General features: G+C 44.6%; 1 protein-coding gene across 12 annotated transcripts in view; it reads right to left on the reverse strand.

Moving 5' to 3' along the window:
* The window catches only part of si:dkey-237h12.3 (teneurin-3), a 335,156-nt gene that overhangs the window by 157,245 nt on the left and 150,587 nt on the right, over positions 1-27,324 (reverse strand). For 10 of the 12 annotated variants that reach the window (XM_035425591.1, XM_035425590.1, XM_035425589.1 and 7 more), the window contains one exon: positions 206-635. In XM_035425591.1, the coding sequence (XP_035281482.1) occupies positions 206-446 (241 nt within the window). In that variant the 5' untranslated portion in view covers positions 447-635. The remainder of the gene's footprint in view (positions 1-205; positions 636-27,324) is intronic. The other 2 variants (XM_035425584.1, XM_035425585.1) reach the window with 1 other exon arrangement.

Below are 27,324 nucleotides of genomic sequence, written 5' to 3' on the forward strand. Positions count from 1 at the left end.
CCTGTAAATTAAAGTTTCCCAAAATAAGCAACATGAATTCAGGAAGATTTTTTAAAAAAAACATAAAATGAATGAATAAATGAATGAATAAATAAATAAATAAACGCAGCAGTACTGTTTTCAGCATTCCTGTTTCTGAGAAATCCGGCTGAACACTGAACATCTGCACAGTGCACACGCTCCCCCAGGCCTCCCCAGCACTGACCTGGCCTGGCGAACTCCTCCGCCTCCCTGTGCACCATGTCCTTCACCCGGTGCTCGTACAGGAGGCGGGAGGAGTCATGGTCGAAGGCCTTGAGCGTCTCGCTGGAGCTGTAGGACTTCTGGGTGGGCACGCGGCCGTCCTCGCCGTCCACCACGTAGCCCGCGGGGCCCGCGTAGCGGCGCTCGCCGTCCCGCCTGGTCTTCGTCAGCGAGCAGTACGGCCGCCGTTCCTTCACATCCATCCTGCCGGCATCGTGTGCGCCAAGAAGGCGGTCGTCCGTGCGCCAACGAGCGGTCGTCCGTGCGCCAAGAAGGCGGTCGTGCGTGCGCTAAGCGGTCGTCCGTTCGCTAAGCGGTCGTCCGTGCGCTAAGTGGTCGTCCGTGCGCGACTCTCCGTAGACTCCGCCCAGTCTCGCCGGCTCAGGGTCTACCTGGTCAGAGAGAAAGCATCCAGGCGAGCAGTCACTAATCCCGGTCGCTTAAATCCTTCAAAGGATCTGCAAATCGCCACGGAAACGTACGCTCGCGAGTATTTTTTTTTTTTGTTTTTTTTTTTTTACGTGAAAACTTACGGCCCCTCACACACCATCTGTAGATCTTGTATTCCGCGCCCTAAAATTTGGACTGGTCAAGGAAAAAAAAAAAAACATTCAAAAGAAAAAACTTTAAAATAAATAATTTAATCATAAAAAGATTATAAAAAATCATATTTTTCAAAAAAGTAAGAGCATAATAAACCTTTTTATATAACTGCTTCAGCTATGTTTTTTTTGTTCTGATAATTGACAGGCTTTCATTCTCTCTCCAGGAGAATATGTTACCCACAGCGAAAATGCTCCCCTTTCAGTCATTTTTTAAAGCGTCAAAGCATTATGGGAAGGCTTTGGATGCGAGCGCAATTCCTCGTGCGGCACTGCTAGGCACAGGCCATGGGGACTCTTCCAGACAATTTGGAAATATGTTCAGAATAATTCACACCAATTCAAAAAGCCAGATTTTGCCCAGACTTCGAGGCCGGTTCCAACAATAATGTGTTAGACACCGATTTAAGCCTTTGGCTGCTGAGAAGAAACAATAACAACTGAGGAAGAAGTTACTTCTGCCATTTTCTACTGGCACAGAGGCCACATTTTGTTTACATGGATCATTTTTATTTTATTTTATTATTCAAATTGTGTTTTTTTTTAAAAGCGAGTTTTAGAAGCTGTCCATTTGCGGGGGGAACACACCGATCTGAAAGCTGCAAATTCCAGCCATGCCCACACAGCCCACCTTTTCTCAGGCTACTGAGAGGCTTCCTTTGAAGTTTGCCTCTCTGTCTGGCCCAGGCTGATTAACACAGCTGGAGACGCGAAGGGGGGGGGAGGGAGGGAGGGAGGTAAGGAGAGGGGGAGGGAGGGGGGTTAGGTGGGGAGGGAGAGAGGTAGGGAGGGAGGTAAGGAGAGGGGGAGGCAGGGAGAGAGGGAGGTAAGGAGAGGGGGAGGTGGGGATGGGAATGATGTGGAGAGAGAGGGTGGTGGGGAGGGAGAGTGGAGGTGGGGAGGGAGGGAGAATGAAGGTGGAGAGAGAGGGAAGTGGGGAGAGGGGAGGCAGGGAGAGGGAGATCTGGGAATGGAGGGGGGAGAGGGGTGGTGGGGAGGGAGGGAGGGGCATAGGGAGAGAGGCAGGGAGGGCAGTTACGCAGAGGGCTGTGGATGATGCCCACTCTCCTTTACTGTCCTGCAGATTTACTGAGGCCTGTAGAGTGCATGCCACTCACACTCTTGAGTTGAGCAAAGTGCATTCTGGGAAATAATGACTGCTGCTTACACTACCTAAGCACTCAGACTACCAGGGATGATAATCAACTTTCCCAAAACAAGGTCAATACCAGATATTCTCGAATTTGACCAAATCCCACTGCTTCTAACAACAATTTATCAGACAAAATTCTCACCCACATGGCTAAGCTGAGGGCTTCTGGTCTGCAGGTGTTGAGTGTGTGAAGCAGGCACATCACTCATCCAAAAATAAAAACAGAAACAGCAGGACTTTCTGACCTTGAACCTATGATTTATTTAATTTTATATTTTTGGAATAAAATATGGAAACATGCTTTTTTTTTAACACCACTTTACTCAATGCATCCTTCCAATAAATGCAATATTATGTAAAAATTAGCATCATTTTTATGAATGGATTAAGAAAGATATTGCCTTAGAAATATTGCAGTCTCATTCACATTTGCTTCCTGTATTCTATGGCACAATCACACTGGATCATTAACAATGAAACACCAACTGTTTCTCACTAACCAGCTTAATTTAGCCAAGCAGTAAATTAGCCAAGCAAACAAAAGCAAAAACACATTACCACTGCATGCCTGACTGGCATAGATATGCATGTACTTGCTGCATAAATAATTCGCTCATGAATTACAAATGTTTGCTTACACGTAGAGGTGACACATTTCAGTTGTCACATTGATGTATTAAAAACACAACCTTTACAAACAAAGGTTTTCATCAAAATCCATAAAAATGAAAGATTCACACAGCAAACCCAGAAGGAACATGGCTGGATGGACAAGCCATAATGGATAACATTACATTAGTATGTACTGCATGAGTCCTCTTAATTAAGGAGCTTATGTAAGATCGGGATAGAACGATTAAACTATAACATTCAAATACAAATCTGCACGCACATTAATGCGCTCTCAATTCACTTATTTTATTTTATCGCCCCCGTACTGCAATCTAGATTTGAATATTTAATCACGGGGAGAGAGCACTTGACCCCTTCCAGGGCAGGACTCATCAGAGAATCTAATATGAAAAACACACAAAGTCCCCCTCCTAGATGAATCACCTGGCATTCGTCATAGTCAAGGCCGTGCGGAATAACAGAAGGGCCCACAGTGCCATCTTCCTGATTTAATGCAAAGTTAAGTTGGAACAACAACAACAATCCAACGCGCACAAATAATATTGCATTCCGAGGACAGAATCAATCACGGGATTAGAAAAAAGACAATATGAGAACTGGAACCGAGCGGAATAGAGAAGGAGGCGCACAGTGATGAGGAGGTGGAAGGAGGACAGTGGGGGGGGGGGGGGAGGAGGAGAATGGAGAGACTCCTATTTTACATGTAAATATATCATCCGTGTCAAACACACAGCACCAGCTGCTGCTGATGTGAGCCGATTTCTGCTTAATGTATGTATATATTTTATACGTACACACATGCACACACTAACACACACACACACACAAACATGCAGACACATGCACATACACACACATATACACACACACGCGCACAAATATGCAGACACATGCACACACACAAACATGCAGACACATGCACATACACACACATATACACACACACACACACACACACGTGCATTCACACACGCACACACACACAAACACACACAAACACACACACACTCTTCCCTCCACAACTGCAAAGACTTCTCCGCCACCGTCTCAGCAAACGCTGCACCTTGCTCCGGTTCTTCGCCCCCCTCCCTCCTGCGATAACTCGAGACCACTCAAACAGGAAGTCACCCGTGAAGCGTATTAAAAGCAAACGCAGCAGAAAGTGGCGGCCACCGGACGCGCTGGGATCCATCAGGCAGGAAGTGATGCGTTAAAAAGGGGGGGGGGCGCTCGGCAGGGCGGCACTTGGGCTGATCTACGGCCAGACGTGACCCTCGGCTACTTAGGACGACGACTCCGGCTCCCTGGTCAAAGGGCACCCCCGCTCGCCCCCCCGCTTCACCTGGGGAGGGCTGGCCAGGGCACCTGGGGTTCCTCCGTCAGAGCCAGCACTCTCAGGGTGACCTCAGAGACTAGACTCATATAAAAACCCAACTCGCCAGAGAAGAGTTTATTTTTTTAAAAACTCCTAGCCCGCTTGGAAGCCATTGCAGTTTCAATACAGAAACTTGTTAGCAGCTTACTTTTTAAAAGCACATAACGGCTTCAAAATTCACGGTTGAGATATAAATGGGCGTCATTTATCTCGCGGAAACAAAAACGTGAAACTCTCTCAGGCTCACGTTAACCAAAGGCCTTATTTTCTGCAGAAAACTAAATCCCTACGGGGAGAAAAAAGCATCGGAAATCTGCCCAGGGAACCCACGGTGGAAGAAACTTCTGAGTTGGCCTAAAAAAAAGACGTCATTACTGTAGCACTTTACTGTAGGGTGTGGGGTCCATTCTCTGAGCGAACATAAATACATTTCAGAGCAATTACAGCTATGAATGCCAGACACCTACACTGAAATGCCATCAAAAAATAATTTAGCAAATAAATAAATAAGCCAGGGAATGCAAAAACATAAACTTTTGAGTTCATTTCGGTTCTGGGCATGAGGGTTTCATCGGGGGGAGTAAATGTTGATCGCGCAATACGGGTGTACCGGGTCCAGTAAGACTGAGAAAACACCAACACATTCTACAATCTGTGTGTTTTTATACTTTGCAGGACCATCCAGATGGTCCTCCCACAGTCGCCTCATCATTCCCCCATCACAGGAACCGTTCCAACCTGCTCAACCTACAAGAGCACACAAGGACACTTGAGCGAATCATATGGCCAATAAGTCCCTGCGATGTAATTAGCGATGATCGCACATAAAATTAAGCCGTGTCTCCCAGTTAGTTATTTTTATTTATTTTTTATTTTTTTAAACCTAAGCTGACTGTCATTATAAAGTTCTAGCTCTCAAATACAAGCAGTCAACAAGTTACATAATGCATAACATGCTTTCCCAGTTTCAACAACCTGTTTATGGAAGACCGACCGTCCTCATTCAGGGAATGCGCCCCCCTTATCACTTTAATGTTCCTGAAGAAGCTATTTTAAACCAGCATTTATCAAAATTTATAAAATGCATTTATAAAATTAAGATGTTGGTGTGTGTGTGTGTGCATGTGCGAGTGAATGTGAGTGTGTGTGTGTGTGTGTGTGTGGTGTGTGTGAAAGAGAGATACGAGAGAGAGAGGGAGAGAGAGATTCTCTCACATGGAATTTATCGCTGGTATGATTTGTCTTGATGTATCTCCCTCTATTTTACTGAATTCTTTCTTATTGTATTTAGTACTGCATTGTTAAGCACCTTTTAATCATTAAAGTCTTAATCTCGGCATCTGATGTACAGCGAGAATTCTGGTATAAAATGGCTGCCATACATCACCCAGGTGATCCAGCTCTAGATAGTTATACACGAAACTTCTAAAAAACAAAGAAAACCCCCATGTTCGTAAGCCACAGGGCATTTATGCAGAGCAAGTGAAACAGAATAAAGGCTCTTAAATCTTAGACTGACTTTTTGCCGTTTTTGCTTTCTTTGTTGAGTAATGATATTGCTTTAAAATTCCCTAATCTGAAACAGGCAGGCTTTGTTGGACCATTTAATGTATCGCGCTCATTCTGTTTTCTGTAGGTTTCCGCTTTTGCTTCTACAAAGACGCTCATTACTCATGCAGAATACCAAGCATGTTACCCCCCCCCCCCCCCAGTGAATTGCCATTATGAAATATGCTAGTCATCGCAAAAAGCGTTAGTCATCACAGGAAGGCCGCAGAACTCTTCCTCTCCATGTATTTAGAGAGCAAGGTGATGGGATTCAATCTTACACAAATATCTCTCCCCATAAAGTGTGCATACTTTACATCGGGTTCATTTCAGAAAGCATTTTCATGTCATTCCAGCCGCCAAATTGTCCGCACTTGAAGGAACTGCTTTCCTCTCCCATCTTCGTGAGAAGCCCCAATCCCCGGTAAAAAAAAAAATAAAATATAAAATAAAATATAAAATAAAGTAAAAAACGGAGCAGGTCCACTAAGATGCTGCGGCATGTCAGATCGCTCTTTTCAAGACCGGACATGTGTGAGCACCAGGGGCGGCCTTGCACGGCAAATAAAACTGTCCCCGGCAATGGAAAGACGGCTGTGATCACAGCCCCCAAACAGCCAGGCCCCCCCCGCCCCGCCCCCCCTATCCCCCCCCCCCCCCCCCCCCCCCAGCCCCACGCCCCAGCTCAGTTTATACAGAAACCTGAGACACTTGTTCACTCTCGTTGGGCCCCTAATAAACCGGCCCGGTGAGCCGGTGATTTACAGCCTCTGTGCCGCACCGGCGCTGGGAACGCAAGTTGTTTCCAGATGGCTTGGAGCCGTAGCCACGCCCCTCCCCCCGCCCACCCGCGGCCGCCAGCCAATCAGCGGAACCGGCTGACCCCGCCGGGCCAATCCCGGCCCCGGACTCCCAGAACAAACCCACTGCCCCCCCCCCCCCCCCCCCCACCACCGCCGCGCAAACGCCACGCAGCCAGGCTGCAGCTGCAGCAGCACCTGCGCAGGTCCATGCGCTTCCTGTGAGGCTCATCCTGTTCGCTTCCTGTGTTTCACTGTTTGAACTCCGGCGTTACGAACACGGACACAGACTGAGCCCTGCGAGGAAGAGACAAGGGAATGTAAGAGATCAGTAAAACGGCTAATTATTTCTTAAGTAATACACTGCTAGTGTGTGTGTGTGTGCGTGTGCGTGCGTGTGAGTGTGTATATGTATATACACACTCACACACAAACTTAAATTTCCCATTTTCTTGACAGGTCACACTAAATAAATGCATTGACAAGGTCAACCTATGCTGATTTAGAATCCACCTGTGTTCAACTGCAGAACATAAAAAAATCACTGAATGCCACACAACTCAAACAGCAGTTCAGATCTGTCACGCAGTCGTGAAGACCAACTGCCCGTGGAACTTCGAGATTAAGTTGTTACGAGCCAAAAAGAAGGTCGTAAAAAGACTGGCAAAGCTTTGAACCTTTCCGAGAAGCGCCGTTAAGTCCATTGTAACAAAAAGGGAAAAAATAACAACCTAGACACTACCGAGTTCGGGCCATCCTCCCCAGCTGAGATAAGTGGAGAAGCCAGCTAAGAGCACTGACAGAGCTGCAGCCCTCATTGGCCGAAACAGGAGAACCAGCCCAGACATCAATGATCTCTTCAGCACTTCACAGATTTCGCCTCTTCGGGAGAGTGGCCACACGGAAGCCGCTTCTGAGAAAGGCCAACATTAAGCCATCCCTGGGTGTCACCAGCAGCGATGTGCCAGACCCAGAGACGCCCTGAAAGAAGTTTTTTTGGTCTGATTATAGGTAATGTTGAGCTCTTTGGCCTGAAAGCAAAACAGTGTTTTTGGCGCAAAGCAAACACAAGCCTATCCCCCAGGTAACACAGTCCCAAAAGTCAAGCGTGATGGTGGCAACGTCAAGCCACGGTGTTGCTTTTCCACAGGAGGGACCGAGAAGCCTGTTCATCAAGACCAAGATGGATGTTGCCCAATGCAGACAGGTTCTAGAGGAGAACCTGTTTCAGTCTGCGTTTAGGGCAAAGATTCATGTTCCAAAAAGACAATAACCCAAAGCACAACAGTTTTCATTTCAGGGCAAATAATTAGTTTGTATTTTCAAACCAAAATTGTTGGACTTCTTTAGCTCACCTGTCCACTGTCCTTTCAGGCAGAGCCATCCCTATGTGGACAGGTGATTTCCTGTGTGATTTCCACTGCCACTGGCTTAAACTCAATTCACTTTTTGAAGCTCACAATTATTCATTATTCTTACTCAGACTAAGAAGGAGAAAAAGTGAAGCTCTTCAAAGCCTGTTGAATAAGCTGTCAGGCTCCGTTGATTTATGTGCAGTTTCTCCATTTTAAGCTTTGGCACAGCCTGCCTTTTGTCACATAAAACAATGTGTTAAACGGGCATGTTCATCCATATCATTCTCCCCGAGGGATCATCTGGTGAATTTTTCACAGGAGTTTATTTATTTATTTATTTATTTATTTATTCATTCATTCATTCCTTCCAGGATACATATGGTAGCAAGGAATAAGATCTACATCCTTAAATATTAGTCTATATCCCTCTCACAGATATCAGTGCTTAAAGCAGGCACAGACATACACAGTGCACTCTTCTTGGCTGTTGCTTGTCTGTATTAAGAGCTTTTAAAATGCCTGTGGATTGTTTCGTGGCACACATATGAGCTTAGTGCGTGCGTGTGCATGCACAGTAATCACGCATGTGAAACCAATTTTTATAATGATGAATAATTTTCGGAACTATCACCTGAACACACATCTAATGTGAGCATTACACCACACCCTTGTCCAGTAAATAGGGGCATCACTACAAATATTTCATACTACCATTCCATGGATGATACTCATTTCACTGACTCTTTTCCAACACATTTTTGCCCACCATTCAGTTCACGTCCTTTCCAGCCTGACAAAACTCCCCTTATCAGTAAAGTGGGACAATTTAAATTATGTCACAAATACAAACATTTTAAATCTTCAATTACATGCTTAAAGGTCATTGTGCATATTAAAAATCTGTGTATTGAAAGCACCATATTGAAGTTCTGTGAGAAAAACAGAACTGCGCAGTACTGTGTTCTCGGCTGAAATCTTGACAGATCCCATCCGTGCAAACAGGCCCTTCTCATTCTGAATGCGACTACAAAGTAGGTTATTCATAACACGCAGACACAAATATCATACCTTCGGAATAAATATGCAGGTTCACTATATCATTTTGACTGCCTCGGCTAGAGGGGGAAGTCAAAACGAAAAAGAAGCTGTACCTCAGCCAGCAGGTGAAGTCAAGAATGAACAAATAAGATAATATTACCTTTATGGTGCTTTGTCTATAACATTTGATTTTGAAAACTATCAGATGTGATTATTTTTTTCATTTCCAAAACACGTATAAAAATAAGCTTCAATGGCGGACAAACTTGCTGTGATGTGTAGCAATGAAAACGGAGGACTTCTGTAAAACGTGCACTCAATTTAGCTAAAAATAGTAAAAAACCAATTGAATTGAATCCCTCTTTTTCAGATTGGTACTGGCCGATGTTCTCCTTGTAGCGTGCCTTGAGAAAACTAATTTCAAAGCCATAAAACAAGAAACAAAAGTGAGCGATCATTAGATTACCGGTGCGGACAATTCGTTGGCCAGAAGCTGCCCCGTCCCAAACGCGTACAGTGCCGGGGAATTACAGTGCACCACAAAGGACGTATTGATTAAACTCCTGCGTCCCTTGCTCACCGGGATAATAGCATGCATGGCCCCTCCGAGCCAAGGGAACAATGGGCTGATTGAGACGGACAGGAGGAAAATCCTGCGTTTCTCACAGGCTCAATCAACTGATACAACTGAAGAGGAACTCCCAGGGATGAGGTAGGTGGGGGTTGGGAGGGTGAGGGGGGGTGAAGGGGGGGGGGGGGGGGGTTAAGTATTAGATTTCTCCTGGCAGGGGACTGATGGTACCACGGCTAAAAGAAGACTTCGGCGACAATAAAAAACAGCGTCAGAAACGAGGCAGTAATGGCCCAGGGCCAATACCGGAGCAAAGAATCAAAGGGACTCTCCGGAGTCGACTCAAGCCGTCCAAACCCCCTCGTACATTACACCGAAACACAGACTAATCAGACTGCATCAGCGTGGGCTCGGGTATCTGGATTATACACGCGTTCGGTATTTCTGCAATACGAGCAAGTGGCTTTTTTTCAGCATGGCCTTTCAGTATTACTCTCTGTTATCGTGTAGGAAAGAGCACATTAAAACTCCTGTACCATGTATTTAATGAAAGCCTTTGCAATTCACACCTTTAATACAAAAATCTTTATTGTGCATGCCGTTCCTAAAAGGATTATGACAAATAACAAATCTGTTATTGACTGTTATTGTGAATGTTAGCAAGATAGGGCATGAAAAACAAACAAACACTGAAATACATTCTTTAAAAATGTAACATGCAGTACATTTCCGAAGCATATTCCATGGAATTAAAAAGAGGTGAAAGAGCTGGTCCACTGTCTGATCTCTCTGAGATCAGAAGAGAGGTCATGTTGTGATGTCACCCCCTGCTCCCGATGTACCTCATCAACAGCCGCTTTCTGACCAGCATGAACGTCTAGTGCCTTCACGTTTGAGAGCTGCACTCCAAAGCAAACACAGCCCAGCCGGGCAGAACCCCAGAATACTAACACACCGTGTTCATTCCAGCCCATATACAACAAAAGCAGGCGCTTTTATACAAACTAACGCACAATGTGTGCATACCGAAGGTCAACTGGAACAACTACAAAACAGAAAGGTCCGATAAGGTAAAATAATCATCATGTAACAGTTATTCACAGCCACGAACACATCAAGTCCAGTTCACGCAGTAAGCATAGGCTAGGTCAAGAAGTTGTGGTAAGTCAAACTAGGAAGCATGAAAACGAACTACAACATCAAGATGACGATATAAGTGCTGGATGGAAATGTAACATGAAAGTGCTACAGGAACAAAGAAGAAGGACACAAAGGATAAAAGCGATCCAAGATCGGGAGTGCCCTGCAGAGTGGTGATAGTTAGTCCAGGTACAGTCTGAAGATATGCGTCTTCAGACCACGGCAGAAGGTGGGCAATGACCGAGTGGTTCGTAGAGGAGTGGGGAGTTTGTTCCACCACTGGGGAGCTAGGGTGGAGAAGCTACATGTTGGGGACGAGCGAGAACCATTCGCCCGGATGGCAGGGAGTGCAAGTCGCCCTGCTGCAGCCGGGCGGAAGCGGTCGAGTTGGCGTGTAGGATTGAATCTGCACATATACGAACTAACTCTGTATCCAGAGTGCCAGAGAGCTCTATCAGCCCACCCAAGGTCACAACCATAACCGCTCTCAAAAAGAACAGGCCAAGGTAAATGCGGGGATGAGGTTCACACTGAGGACACGAGCCTCGGATAAACCAGGGGGGAAAAAAAAGCAGTCTTTCATGAGACATGAGCGTGACTTTAGTCAGGACACAGTTCCCTGCAATCACATCAAATGTGTTTAGTTATATTCGCAAAGACGCTTCAGGAGCAAACTACCACACAGTATGAATACAGGTGCACAATGGCTAACCTTGAATCGTGTTAGCAGCTACCACATGAGGTAAAAAGAAAAGAAAAACAGGGCAATGTAATTAAGTAACAAAGAGAAAAGGATTAATCGCACTTTCAAGGGAGACTTGTCTGAGCATGATGCTTTCAGTCAAGTCACTTACAAAGGAGTCATTTCATGTACATATGGGCTACGAATATCTATGTTAGGGGCTAACCTTATTCTCATACATACAGAATATATATACACATATATACTCTTCCTTTATTTTAATTAGAAAACATTATGCGACAAATGACTCACTTCGGAGTCCATAAAACACTGTTTTGTGAGATATGCACATTCAAAAAGCAACAGCGTTTGCTATTGTAGTCACAGCTTTCACAGATACTTTTAACTTTAAAAAAAAAAAAAAGCACAATAACGGTAATCAAATCAAATGAGTCATTCTGGCTAGATGAATAGGCTAAAAATGGGAGGTTTTGGGGAGCTGATGATTCAACACAAGTTTCCTGTAATCTCTCAGGAAGAGCTATCTATTCATTATTGAAAGCAGCAAAAACTGGAAATACAGCGGGTACAGACACAAAAACAGCAGACGCACACATGATCCCAACCAAACACACGATTGTTATGTCTACGCCAAGGTAAGAAAAGCAGGTATTTTAGTCCACGCGACGGAGTCTCACGTCATCCAGGCCTTCGGCAAGGCCAGTTACATTTCCTCACACGTCTCAGGCAGTCAGGCGCCAACAGTGAAATATATATTCACGCAAGATGGCACTTCCTGTTTCACCAGACCATTGCTACTACTACTGCGAGAATCCACACCTCTCCTCTGGCGTTTTCACACACTGTTAAACCGCCTGTCCTAAAATCGCACTCGGGTGCGAAATGTCCCCCGTTCCTTCGGTGCGCTCTTTTCATTTTCAAATCATCTCGCTCGTCACGGACGGGCGTCTCCATGCGGTGCACGTGTTTTGAGACGCAATCGTTTTTTTTTCCTCAACATGAATGTTTACCGTTGATTTTCAGTTTATACATAATACGCACACTGCCGTAAAGGCCGGGAGGGAGATGTGTTGCATGTTTTAAAGATGGATGGATCGCTAGGCACAGCTATGAATAACATATACATACAGTAATGCAATCACGTTCTTACACTGAAGATGCACATGTTAGGAGACATCTGATGTATAAGTCTGCATATTGATTTCTCAAATGAGTGACACTAATTTATGCACATGCAACTAAACACTAATCATTTAATCATAAGGTTTATGCCATGTACAGCGCCTACCACACGAGCTAACATACAACCAAACTGACACATCTATGATCAATAAGGAGCTAAAGATAAAAGAAATAAATTTTAAAAAACATATAAACCTAAGGCTTAATAAAAAGCCACATATACGTACAGCTTCATAAATACTACTGTACTTAATGAGAAGGTCTAGGGGCTACTCACAAATGACAAATACTACGATACAACTTGTGAACACACGAGTATTTTAGACACGTAGACTGCTGCAAAATGAAGGCGTGTCTAATATGGCCTGTGCGATGCTACTGATGTCCCCAGAGTGCTTTGCATTTTTACTACCTGATCTTAGGTCTTTATTCCGTAATAATGACAAACAAGCAAGCGCCATGACGGCGCATATTTTACTTCCAAAGGAGGATCGTATCAGCGCGTTTCTCCACAGAACACAGCACATATGGCAAAAGGCATTCTGAACAAACACACGCGCCGAGAAGATCTGAGCTAATCTGAGCCGGGGGGGGGGGGGGGGTATGGGTTCTTAAGACGCCGGCGTGCGGGGGGGGGGGGGAGACCGCGGGCGATGACAGCACGCTATTTGAATACGCGAAGACAGCGGCCCTCATTAAAAAACATACACCTGAAATTCGTTGAATACTGATACCTGCGCGCCTCGGCTCGCTATGGCGGAAAAATCTGAAATTCTATGTGGCGAGAAATTCTATGTGTCCGTAAAAAAAAAAAAAAAGGCCCAGAAGACACTGCGGGGCTCTGTGGAGCGTGAGCGCTGCCGCACGTGAACGTGTCGCCACGCTAAAACGGAAACGCGAACATTTTATTTTATTTATTTATTTATTTTTCGATTTGCGGGCGGCAGAGTCACAGGTGAACTCCGCCCGCCTGCGATCGCAGCGAGGGGGCCAGAGAGCGCGGGCGCGAGGAGTCTTTGGCCCCAATCTCCCTCCCCTAGCCCCCCCCCCCCCAAACCTTCCCCTCCCCTGCCACCCCCACCCCCCTGCCGAGCAGGAGCGCAGCACAGATCACCTGCAGCCGCCCCCACCATTTCTGCACTACAGAGGTTATGTCACTTGAATTATTTAAGCGAATCGTGGAACGGTTTGGTCTCCGCGGGTGACCGAAGCGCTCAGGAGCCCCTGTCCCCCACCCGCGCCTCACTTTCGGGAGCCCCTCGCCACACCCTCACCCTCCACCTCCACCCTCCACCCTCCACCCTCACAGCGGGAACAGAGTCGCTTATTCTCTCTCTGCTGCACAATTTCCCCCGTTTTTAACACTTAGCTCGCAGGGCTAATCTTGGTCTTGGGTTGGGCATCACGGAGGTGTTTGAGGGGGTTTATGAGATATGAGGGTATAATTGGGGGCGGGGGCACTTTCTCTGCTCAGACGGCATTAGCGGTTGCCCCGCAGGGGGGTAAAATAAATGCAAATCTTTTGGGGGGGTGGGGGGGTCTTTCAGGCCTGGACAGCGAGCCGCCAGTGGACCCCCCGCCCCGTCCTGGCCCCTGCAGGGAGGCTGAGCTAAGCACGAAGAAAAAGCTCCCGGCCAATCGCATCGCAGGAGAGGGAGAGAGAAAAAAAGGAGGGAGTGTGGGATTAAATAAAGAAATAAAGAAAACCAAAGAGCTGCAAGCGCAGCTTTCCATCGCCGAGCATTATGGGAACCGGGCGCTAAAAGGCACAACTCGCGCGCCGCCAGACGTTAAAAAAACACGCAAAGGCGCCGATGTGTGCGTCTGACGCTTTAAGAGTTAATTCGCCTGCGGGAAGCTCCGCTGATTGGTTACGCTAGGCATCGCGTCGACTCCTTCATTCTCACGCGTGCGCACAAAAAGGGAAGCCACTTTTAGCACGGCTTTCCCCCGTGGTAATATTGTTTTTAAGCTGGCTGAACACCACCGTGTAACACTACGGTTATAAAAATGAGGAAAGGGCTTGCGTAGCACTATTTACATAAGCAATCGGCCAGCAGTGCACAAGCCAATACACCCACACCTGTACCCTCTTGGCTACTAAGCCAGTGTACTAAGCAATACCCTGTGCAGCCATTTCATTCTTACTAATGTGCCCAACCATCTTTCAATTATTTCTCTCTGTCTGTCAATCTCTCTCCTATCAGCCTTTCCTATCTATCCTTCCCCTTAACCCACCTCTCTTTCACTCTCTCTCTCTCTCTGTCTCTCTTCATCTCTGTTTCTCTCTTCCTTTGTCTTTCGCTCTCTCTCTCCCTTCATCTCTCTCTCTCTGTCTTCCTCCCTCTCTCTCTTCCACTCATTCCCTTCATCTCTCTCTCTGTTCCTCTCTCTCTCGCACTCTCCCTCCCTCCCTCTTCTACAGTCTCCTGCTTTAAGCTGTTTTTGTACTCTGCCTCCATGCGGTGATCTGTCCTTGTAGAATGGCACAGATCCACAGGGCTTTATTTGGCAAAATAAAGCACGTATAAAAGATGATGTCCTCCATGGGTAAAACACTCCAAATCAATAGTAATGCTCTTCCACTCAGAATTAGGTTTGGGTTTTACAAGTATTAACGGTGTCATTTTAAGTACTACACTGCCAACAATCTCTAAATCAATGTATTTGCCATACACACTCCGATTGCGTTGCAAGTGGTGTGTGTGTTTGAGAGAGAGAAAGAGAGGGAAAGCCAGTCAGTGAGAGAGAGAGAGAGAGAGAGAGAGAGAGAGAGAGAGAGAGAGAGAGTGAGTCAGAGAGACAACGAAAAGGTGATACTAGCTAATAGAAAAAGGACAGCTGGAGAGTTCAGCACTGATTTACTCAGACACTGGATGTGACCTGCCTAAATTTCCCATTAATTCCCTCACCCCTTCTTGCATTAAGAAATGGGTATACACACTTACACAATACACATTTCTTTATGTTAACATATACAGAACACTGTATTTATTCCTGAATGGCTTCAGGTGCTTAGCATGTCACACACACACACACACAGACACACACACACACGCACACTTATGTAAACATACACATGCATGCACACAGCAAGCTACAGAGCATACTGATGAGATATATTAAACAGATCACAAAGGAGATTAAGGTGATATACATATAGATTACCTCACAGCAGAAATGCTCACACACACACGTGCGCACGTGCACACACACACATTACACACACACACACACAACTTCATTGTGGGCACCCAGCCACTTCACTCACTCACACACAGAAAGAAGCCCACTTTGCGATCTGCATCGTATTGATTCGCCCCAGGATGGCCGTTCCTATTCGGTTAATACGGGGACCGTTTCTTTTTCAAAATAATCTAATGAAATGCGAGCCCTCTGCAGCCTCCCAAACAGCCTAATTACCAGCGCCACATAACTCAAGAGTAACCGCAAATGCGCGGTTCGCTTCGGCCCGTAAAAAAAAAAAAAGACTTTTTATGGGACGCTGTGCAGATTGAACCAGCCTGAGCCACAGTCGCTCTAAATCAGAGCAGCACAAGTAACTGTAAAATCTCTGCCTGCTTACATATCCAACAGATATATTTCAAAAACATGTAGCCTTCCCTCCATTATATATTACTAGAAATAGAACATGCGTTCAAATGTTACGACAAGATCAGAGTTTTGTTCCGCAATTAAAACATTGTTTCTGCGTTAAATAAAACGTCCGTAACTTCTGTGGCACAGGCAGAGAAGTTTACTGGATGTTGGATTTGTTGGCTCGTCGCAGAAAAGATGCAAAATAAATTAGACGAACAGTAAAACTGCAAATAAAAATGCAAATATACTATATGCAAATAAAAGTCATCCAGTACACAGCGGCGATTGGACTTTATTGCCACTTTCTGTTAAATGGACATGAACTTGTGTCAGTGAGCACCGTAAAACAGCATGGGATCTGTGGTATAACAGCATGAACTTCCAGCAACTGTTACAAATATTTACTTAACATGTATTTCTTGTGGCATTATATACTGCAAAGTAGAATACAATTACAAGCATCAACCCAGCACGTGACCCACTGTGAGGCAAGCAGTCCAACTTGCAATTAAGCCTTTTATTTAATTAATCAATTTAACTACATTAATGCGTCGTTAATTGATTTTAATAACCCGAGTATATGCCCAGCTAAGTATCTGTATACGCACCTTATTTCCTGAGTTTATTTTTTTATTTCAGACTCCAAACTAGTTCATTATTTGCTTCCAAGGACGCGATTCGCGCTGAGTCAGAGCTGAATATTTTCAGGGAAATACGCTGGAAGAAGCCCAACCAATTAGTTTCAAGCACAACCGTCGATGAATAATGCAGAACCGAGCGGAAGTGCAAAGGGCCCCGCTTGTGGAGGGGATTCAAATGTCACAGGGGCACGGGACAATCATATGTGCTGTTCACTCGTGAGAACTATTTGTTATAGATACAGGGAATTTGTATTGCCCATTATCATTTAAATGTGGTTTCAAGTGCCTTCAAAATAGCAGCTAAAAATCCGAGGGCCGTCATTGGCTTCCTCAACGGTGCCGTTCTTCAGCGAATACAAATTGTCGTCCTCTCATCGTCACAAAACATTTTTAAAACAAAGAGATTGTTGACGGGTATAAATAAACTCACACGCCAGAAACGGGAACAGGGACCAAAAAAACCCAAACAAAATCATCCCTTCTTAAGCATTTTACATTACAGGATAACTTTTATTGACAGTGCAGCTCTAGGTCAGTTTTTAGGCCACGCTTTTCCCCTCACACATGACTTATTGAAAAGATGACATATCTGTAAATGTGTTACGCTAATCCATTTACCGCTGGGCCTCTTGTCGAATGAAGAGGGCCCACCGTAGAGGAAGCAGATCGCTGCTTCTGATTGGCCGGTCCCCGGGTTGCGCAAATAAATCAGCGCGGTGCTGGGTAAACACAGCGGTCCTCCATTTCCCTTAATTGTGGATATTTACACAGTGAGGATGAATGTCAGCCTTATCTCCACCCAAAAATAAACAGCCAATGAAACGGCTCTTAATGCGGACAGGCTGTGGGCCCTGCTCGGTCTTTGTTTCCGAGACCGTCTTCCACGGGACCCGGCAGAGACGAGGAGCACTCGAGACCACGTAATGAGGAACAGAGCCGCTCTGCCAGACAACGCTCGTCAAGGTTAGGGGGGGGGGAAGAAAAACCACAAAATATACATCTAGCATTCCACTAAAGCCTATGCACATACAGGTTTGTGTGTGTATACATTCATACACACTGCTCTTACAGTTTACTGCAAACGGTCTCTTTAAGGAACGCTCCAGTTTTTTTTGTAGCATACAGTGAATGAGAGTCACCGCAGTACATCCACTTGTTTTGCATGAATATAACATACAAAAGAAGCCCCTGGAAAAAAGAATGTCTCTCTAAAAGTGTCAGTTTACACACAAAAGCAACGGCACAAGCAAACTGTTCACCACCTGTCCTCTCCGGTATTAAAGCGCCAGCTACAGTCGGTCTAAAATTTTATATTACATTGCCCTTTGTGGCAGGAAAATTCCGCCCTGACACACCACATGAAAACACTTCTTAAATGGTGATTGAACGCGACTTCGCAATCACGCTCCTCACGTGTGATAAACTACGGCAGCTTTCTCACCGCGAGAAAGACCCGCGAGATTGCCCCCCGAGTGGGACGCAATCAAGGCAAATTAGCACCAATCTGTTCCAAAGAAAATTAAAAGGGAACGTTGTTCAATTATCACACCCCTTTTTGAAATTAAATATTACGGAATGAGCTGGTGAAAAGCTATGAGCATCTAGAGTTACTGAAGTGCGCTCTCTCACTCCCCTCCCAACCCCCCCCCCCCCCCGGCCCCCGCCCCCCACACCTGCTTGCGAGAGTCACTACTCCAAAGAACCAGCCGCAGATGGACCGCGATAAGCAGTCAAGCCACGTATCCTTCGTACTCAAATATTATTTCGAAAATAATCCGAATAAATATTAGAGAGATGCGAAACCATTTACATTTTGATTGCAGACACAATTACAAAGCAATTATCGCAAAACGCAGTGGCGTTACTTCGATGCGCGCTTAACACCCAATCCCGATAAACAGACCTTTCGCGTAATTGTGGCCAACTGCCGCCTGCCTTCTCACTCTGCACTGCACAAAAACAGAGCTGATGCAAGAGGAAGGGCTTCTGAAGCGTGAATACAAGTTAGGGCGAAAAGTTTCTCGGCATACAAATTCCCTTTGAACCCTCGACTGCACCACAGGGCTGGAACCACGGCTTAGATGTTTTGCTGTGACAAGGTCCATCTCCGCTTGCTCTCTGTTCCTGTTTGGTCTTCTCGTCATTAAGAAGAAAAACCTCCGCTGTCCTCAACCGATCTGCACCGCCGTGCGCATTTTGATCTTCTTATTTTAAATTTTATTTTTTAAGCAGAGGGCGACCGGATGCTAGACTCCACGCAGGGCTGAACTCTCTCTCTCTCTCTCTCTCTCTCTCTCTCTCTCTCTCCTGTAATGGCACAAACTTCCAGCCATTTGTTTTTGCTGTCGTTTCATGTATTCAACTGTGTATGTCATGACCAAAAAAAAAATTGGAAAAAATAAATAAATAAAAAACTCGCGACACACGAGCCGCGCCCCTCGACATGTTGCTCAAACTGCGGCGGTCGGCCGCCGCGGGCGTTTCTCACGGGCCCGTCCGCCGGGGTGCGATCTGACAGCGCGTCGATTGCTGCCACGGTCCCCCTCGTTCAACAGAGCCGCCGCTGTCTGCTCGCTCGAGTCAGGAGCGAGGAGGCCTCGCTCGCGCCGTTTCGGCGGGGGAAAAAGGGGCGTGTCCCTGAGACGCCGTGGCGGGTGCGACAGCGTTCGGCGCCCTAAATGCAGCTCCCGCTCGTTTTTCCGCCTCAGGTGGAGCGTCACCTGTGTTTCTGTATTTTCGTGCGTGTGTTTGCCAGACAGGCTCGATGCACATTTTCGTAAAAAAAAAACATTTCAGGGGCCGTGCCAGGTCCATCCGTGGCATGGCTTCAACTGCAATCCCAGGGTAGATCATGCAGAGGCATTATATAATACAAGGCATATGGAAGAACATAACAAATACGAATTCAGTATTAAGGACATTACATTAAGTACAGCATTATACCCAAAGATCCCTTAGTGGTATCTTGTAAGGCACACATATCATTTTGTTAGAAGTACAATGCACACATGCATTACCAGCTTCTGTACCTTAAAAGAGAAATCTAAGTGAAAGCTTATTATTATCATTATTATTATATATGAGTATTACACATTATTATGCATTCTATGGATTCTGTACCTGCAGATTAATTTAATTTACAGCTGGTGCGCACTTTTAATGCGTGTCCAACATTATTGCATTGAACGCAAACACATACATATGCAGGTACTACTTCAGTTCAACTCACTGGGTGTTATCTAAGCACTGTTCATTATGAATGGTGAAAATATGCATCCCTAAAGACTGTTTGTGTACAATAACTCAGCAGGAACTTATTATGTTTGTTCACTGAGGTCCAAAAGGTAATCTAATCATATCATTTTTATGAGCGGATTGGAATGCCTGTTACCGGATGGCAGGAGTATGTGCAATATCCCATCCAAGCACTTTTCAAGCAGATTGCTATTTTTACGACTAAAACCTTCTCAAATCAAGTCCAAACATGAGGATCCAGGAAAAACAATTATTTGTGCAAAACAAATCTGTCTTCAACACAAGACAAAATAGTTATTCTCTCCTAAACATTCCTTTAAATTGTATGTCATTAGCATACAATCACATCTTGCGCTGTAGTTTATGATTGTACATCACATCAAATATAATTTATGGTATACATTAGAGGAAGCCATATGCTGTAGTAGAGAAATTGTGCATTTTTTGCACATGGATAAATCAGACCAACGTGATAATTCAACATTTGGCAGCCCTCCAACAAGGACAAATGACAACTGCGGAGCATTTGAGGATCCAGAACCTGGAATATTTTTGTCTCGTTGTGGACCCAGGAGTTGTCTTCACGGCAAAGGTTAAGGCCTTGACTTTAACGGATCACCGATTCCTCTGCATCGGTCCCATTGCTCAAACACCTGTTCAGATCTCAGCCGAGCGCATCGGTGCAATATTCCGCGCAGGTAGACGGAGGAGGAGTTCGGCGATACCGCAATAGAGTACGCGGTGACTTCAATTTTCGATTTTTACAAACCCTCTGCACCTGCTACAGCACAACACACCTGTTCAGAGCAGACAGGTTTGACAATATGAGACATGCGGTTACAGATGCAAATAAATAATAAATAAGTAAACTACCTATTGTTCTTAAGCACCAGTGTCTAGACAATGCACCATGCCTCTGGGGAACAGTTGACCAAGGGACATAATCAATGCATTCTTTCCTGGCGAGTTTGACGTTTCCACAAAATGCCTACTTTAGCATTAGCATTTACATTAGGCCACACAAAATATAAATACATGCTCTGCACCTCCAAGTGAGGGGTAGCTCATGGCTAGAAAGGCTTATGCTGTACTTCTACTTTTTGCTTTGCTACAGGGACACTTCTAATAAACTGCTCTTTCCAGTTATTTTCCCACTGACCCAAATGGTTTCCCTCCACAATGTGGCACAAAATGGCTGACTTTGAGCGGCAGTGGTTCATGCGGTTTCAAGAGCATTAACACCGGGTGCAGGCTTATCCAGTCAAAATAAGAGTATAAGTTACACTGCAACAATGTGTAAAAACAATCCCGATACTGTAAATATCATACATAAAAAACTCATAATATTTTTTTAAACCTAAAAATGTAATATTACATTGTGGCAAGTACATATCTCACCACTTTATGGAAGTCGCATGTGAGCTTAGTTAAGTCAGAGTGATCTTGAGCAGAACAATTTTTCATAGGTCTGTGGGGGAAAAAAAAACTAGGATTTTTTTTCGTAAATGTCATGAATATCCATCAACAAGCTCTAAATTGGCGTTTTACAGGCAGAATCATGAGAAAACCGAGCTGACAGGAGTGCACACAGATGTGGACATTCTGTCCGCCCGTGTCACATTCCTCAGACTGAAAGGGTCGCGGGGCACATCCTTAGAGGGGCAGGATTACCCCTCTCTGCCTGGCGCTTATTAAGCACGCGGTAACTGAGCAGTTCATCAACCAGAGCCTCCCGGGGGGACAGGACGTCCTCCGTTTCCCAAAAAATAAAACAAAATGGGATACAGGTGGATTATGAACTCTAACGACAGTTTTACACATAAATTTAAAAATGAAAAAAAATGAGAAAATCAGAACGATTTGACAAATTTAAATCCTTCCTAAGTCCTCTGACTTTTTTCATCTTTTTCTACATCCAAGTGTCATACTTTTCACATAGATGGGGATTCTACCCAAACTTTTACGAACTGCGAGCCCAACTCCCAACTTATGGGTTTGCCCCCCCCCCCCCCCCCGGCTGATAATAGAGAGTACACTTTTCGCCAAAGAGTACATGGACTGGTGCCAGTATCATTTCCTGCCTCAGTCCAGCAAGTGTAGCTTTCTCACCCCTGTATGAATTTAAGGCTACGGTTCCGAGCACAGGCAGTCAATCTCACCCTGTACCCTGTGTTCTAGTTCAAAGGAACACAGTGCAAACATTCCGGCAGGCTTATTAAAGACTTATAAAGTCTGGGCATCAAAAGTATGAAGGAATGATGGAAAACAGTGCATTAAAGATTCACATTTGCGGTACGCGTTGAGGTAAAGTTGTAGAAATACAGAGACGGGTGATGACACAGAGAACGTACAGGGTGAATGTGGCTTTTTACACTCTTCATTTAAAAGCCCTTAACAGATTTATAACTTCCTGAGATGAGTGCCAAATTTTTCAAAATTTGGAGTGGCGTGGCGATCGGGTCTAACCCCATGATGATGTAACATGCACTTTTCCACATAATGAGTTAAGAGCACTCGAAATAATTTGATAAAGTTAACCGATTAATATGTACTTATTACGCAAATTGAGCTCGTCATCTCATTTGACGAAGAGTATCAGTGCTCTTCATCACCAAGTTAAGACCTTCCCGTAAAAGTTAAAAATCAGCCAGTGTCCGATATATACGAGTTCTCACAGAAACCCGCAGCACAATCATTAAATTAAGTTTTATTTCAGTTAGGCAAAACTAAGTTAAGATCGGGTACATGAGAAAGTGCTAATTCAGGGCTGCAACCATAGGCATTTGGAAGCCATTTAGGAACCATGCTCATATTTTATTGTTGGCTCTCCCTCCCCTGTATTAAATATATTTCAAGTGAATGCAGAGAAAATCTCTATTTTACCCTCCTACTGGTGGTGTGCAAATTCTGCTCTGCATACCCAAAATTTAATCTCAATATCTTATGATTAATTACCAGTTGTTCAGCTGCAGAATATCGAAACTGTCGAAACTGAATTATTTATTAGGATGCAGGGTGTAATCAGCCAGTACCTACATAAAGACAATGTTTCTGAACACAATACCTCAGAAGTGAAGATGAAAGTGTGTATTTATATTGGTCCTGACAAATGACCCGATATGACCTTTCACACACCCATCTGGAAAGGCAAGGAGAGAACGTAATATTTCAGAGAGCATATTTATAATTAATGTGCAGAGAAACAAGTGTTAAGTGATCCTGAAGTCATCTGATGATGTGACGACAACAAAGACAAGATTCAATGAATAGCTCCCAATAGCACCCCCGACACAAACACACATACACCCACATACACCCACATACACACACACACACACACACACACACACACACACACACACACACACACACACACACTCATACACACACACACTGACACACACACACACACACGTGCACACACACACATGCACACACATCCACACCCACACGCTGACACACACACGCATCCACACACACCATGGCTCACTGAGCCAAACTGGCCTACAGCCAACATCAGTGATGTCAGACAAAGCGAGCAGCGCAGAGATAAAAATAAAGAGAGAAAGACTATCGCTGTGAAACCCAACGCCCATCACATGTTTATTTTTCATAGGTGAAACGGTCACGCATGAAAAAGAATGCTGATCTAGGCAAGATTCTGCCAAGGGGAAAGAATATATACATACATACATACATATATACATATATATATATATATATAATTTTTTCCCCTTTAAGGATTATCCAAGACTCACATGCTTCAAACAGAAAGAGGATGGGCCTTTAGACAGCTCTCAGACTGACACTCCAAAAGGTCAAAGTGCACACAGAAGGACATGTTTGGGAAAACGTGGCCAATGTGAATGACAATTTTTTTTTTAATTGAGTCACATAAGGCTCAGTAACATTTCTAATGCTTTCCAGATCACAGGTACAGTACCAGGCAAGGTCACATTAGGAAGAGTTTTGCAGCAGGAAGTTCTGCCTTGTCTAGAAGCCCCGCCCCTCTGCCTCTGCGGTCCCTGCACTACAACGTTCCCCTCCCTCATGACACATCCTGATTTTGAGCCTCTTGATCCAAACAAAATTAGTTTCATCTTCAGCTTTAAAACGAGTGTGGCCATATTCGATGAGGGTGAAGGCAATCAACGGGTGCTGCAAGTACTGTGTGCGTACGGCAGGTAAAAGGATGCAAAATGAGTTCATGTCAGAGAAACTGCAACAGACATTTTGAGCAAATTGGAGATAAAGCCACTTATAGCAGGTGAGATTAAAACTCTTTGACTGAGCAAGATCTGTGGGTTTCACTTTCAATTTCCTAAATCCAAGCTCACTTCAGTGTATGGTGGAGTGTACACGGTAAAATGTTCAGTCTTACTGTGTATGTACAGGCCACATTATTACTTTTATTGTCATGTGCTTGTATTACATAAATCCAGCTGAAAAATGTCATTTCTGACAAGTGACAATATCCAAGGAAAAATGTCAAATGTCTTCCTGCACCATTCTTTCAAAGATTAATACACAGAGACATAAAACATAGTCATGTCATCTTATGATCATGCGTGTTTAATTAAGCGTTCACTTTGACGAAGCGGTCGTTACCAAGAGCACGAGTGACCAAGAGAGTGGCCAGTTCAGCACCAGATCTCCCAAGAGACCATGCTTAATGACAGCTGGTTGTCACCGCGCGTTCACTATTGAGACAGATCGTAAAATAATACAAGGTGCAACAATGCAGAAACAAATCATTTTTGCATAATGCATGCAGGTGCGCCTGATCCAGACGTAGAAATAGGTTGTACAGCACGGCATATAATGAAGACGTACACAATAACACAACCTGAAGCTAACTTTGCATAATTGCATTGCTATTTTTTATTTATATATTATTTCCATGGCTTGAAACAAATATCAGAACATTGCTGTTGTTTGTGCAGTGCTTCTGAGCACGCACACCGTTTTTTAAGTTGATTATAATAATGAAAGATAATTGCTGCGTAATTTTCATAATGTGTAATTAGTCTTCTGCACATTTCAGGAGTATTTGTGATTGCTCTGCATCCTGATAACTTCAATGTTAGAGTATTCACAATTAATAAAAAAAAAAAATAATTAATGAACAATACTAATGCTAATAATAATAATTCCAATAATAATAATAATAATAATATTCACAAAATTTTCAGAAGTTTTCCAGTGCCGGCACAAAAAACATCACAAATTAATGATTCAAAAAGAGTTTGACTTTAAGAGCACTACAGCTCCACCCAATTCCATTTATTCACTTAAGTTTCACTTAAACTTGCCTCATTGTGGGATTTTTGCATTCAAATTAAAAACAGCTATTAGCAAAATCTGAACAATTATCAATAGAAGGCAAATTCTGTGAAGAGGTCTATAAAAGTAGGTCATTAACTAGCTCAGTCACCAATTTCATTTTTATATATCAGTCAGGTGAAACTTTTTAATGTAACCTGACAAATAGAATAACATACATCTGGTCTATAACTGAAATAATTATGTATAACTACATGTAGAGTGTTTGCAATGCAATATTTGAAGTGTGATCATGCCTGTAAACGTCCACTTCCAAACTCATGAAATCAGGATGCATATTTACTCTCTGAATACAGAAAGACAATGGTGTACATCTGGCATTTTGGCACAGAATTAACTAGATCTCATCAGTCCAGTTTCCAATTCCATTGGAAAAAACCCTGTTGCAATCCAGCCCTCCCCCACAAATGAAAAAGGAAGTGTCTGTAAACAGATATTTGCTATGAACGCACACAGTGAATTGTGGCACTTCAAAAAGATTTGCTTAATGTCAACAATGCTGATTTGTCTGTACACAATTATCAGTATTGCAGTGTACGGTTCTGTAGTGTTCCTTGGAGTTTACAAGCTTAGGCACAGCTGCTCACTGGAGCGTTGCTATCCTGTGCCGTTATACGCTGCAGAATTTAAGATTCAGGGGGATGTTTCTCAAAGAATCTGGTGCTAGAGACAACCCCCCACCCAAAAAAAAAAAAAAAAAAAAACAATCAACAAGGTCCACTTCCTGCCGACCAAATGAAATCCATCCCAGACCGATTCGGAGCGCGCCCGGGAGAAGCACGCCGCCAGAAACGCTGATGTCTGAGAAACCGACGGAGCAAGAAGCCGGCCGGGTCGCTGAAGCCTAATCTGCTTATCGGCGCTCACAGCTCCGGAAAAGAAAAACAACCTGAGGAGAACCGCGCAAGAACCGCATCCGCCAACCCGCCGGGTTCAGAACAAAGCAACGCGAACGAACGAGCGGCGCGAACACCTCTAATGGAGTATCACCTGCTCCTGTCACAGCCCTAATTAATGTGTCCCGTCACCTCTGTTTGCGGATTCAGGGGATTCAGCTCTCCCTGGTAACCTGAGCACTGCCTCTACAGAGGCTAAGAGATGGAGAGAGATGGAGAGAGAGAGAGAGAGAGAGAGAGAGAGAGAGAGAGAGAGAGAGAGAGAGAGAGAGAGAGATGGGGAGAGAGAGAGAGAGAGAGCGAGAGAGATAGAGAGAGAGAGATGGGGAGAGAGAGAGAGAGAGAGAGAGATATACGTGCTTTAGTTTAGCTCATTCAGAAAGCGCTCAGAGTGTAAGAGCCAGCTTTGATCCCTGAAGAGCCATCGTAAGAAAGTGTGGGGTCGGGTAATGATAACGTTTGTCAACAGCCCCGCGCTATTCCTCCAGCGCAAGACCGTCCCCCGCAGAACCGCAACTTCGGGGCTCGCAGTCAGCCGTCTGCCGCGACTGTCACCGGGATGCGCGCGACGCGCTGCACTTTGGGGGAAAACGCGCATTTTGCACCTCAGATTTGCACTTCAAACATAGGCGGCCCATTTCTTCCTCACAGATCACATTCCTTAAATCCAAGATTGCAGTCTTACTGTCATGCTGAAATGCGCCGAGGCAAGCTGCATGTAGACAGGCGTCAATGCCTCCGTGAAATTGCCACGCAGTTGCTCTAAGTGGTATACATCTAATCTTTTAAAAGGAAATACAACACACTTACTACGCTACAAACTGAATATATTTAGCGGAACTAAGTAACGCCTTTGAGCTTCTAGCACTCATCATTTTAAGAAGTCGTGTAGTTATGGCCATGCCCGATTTAGATGGATCAGCCTCCAGGAACACACTGTACAGTACAGCATACCAATGTGAACACACGGCCAATGAAAATCCTTTGATGACTGCATCGATTTTTTTTTTTTTTTTTTTACCAAATTAGCGTAAAATGTGGGCCCATCAGTACAACAGCACATTAATGGCTGACGACAATAAGCGTTCCCTATATTACCAGCCGTGGCCTAGCAGACACCTATAATTAGTGAATGCCACTTCCAACTCCCTTTCAATTGGGAGGAAACCCCCCCAGCCCCCACCCCCCCAACCAACAGACAGCCCGCCATAGCATTTACCCATCGAAAGTCCGTTTTTAACGCCTC

Source organism: Anguilla anguilla, chromosome 7 (genome assembly GCF_013347855.1).
Source record: "Anguilla anguilla isolate fAngAng1 chromosome 7, fAngAng1.pri, whole genome shotgun sequence".
NCBI lineage: Eukaryota > Metazoa > Chordata > Actinopteri > Anguilliformes > Anguillidae > Anguilla > Anguilla anguilla.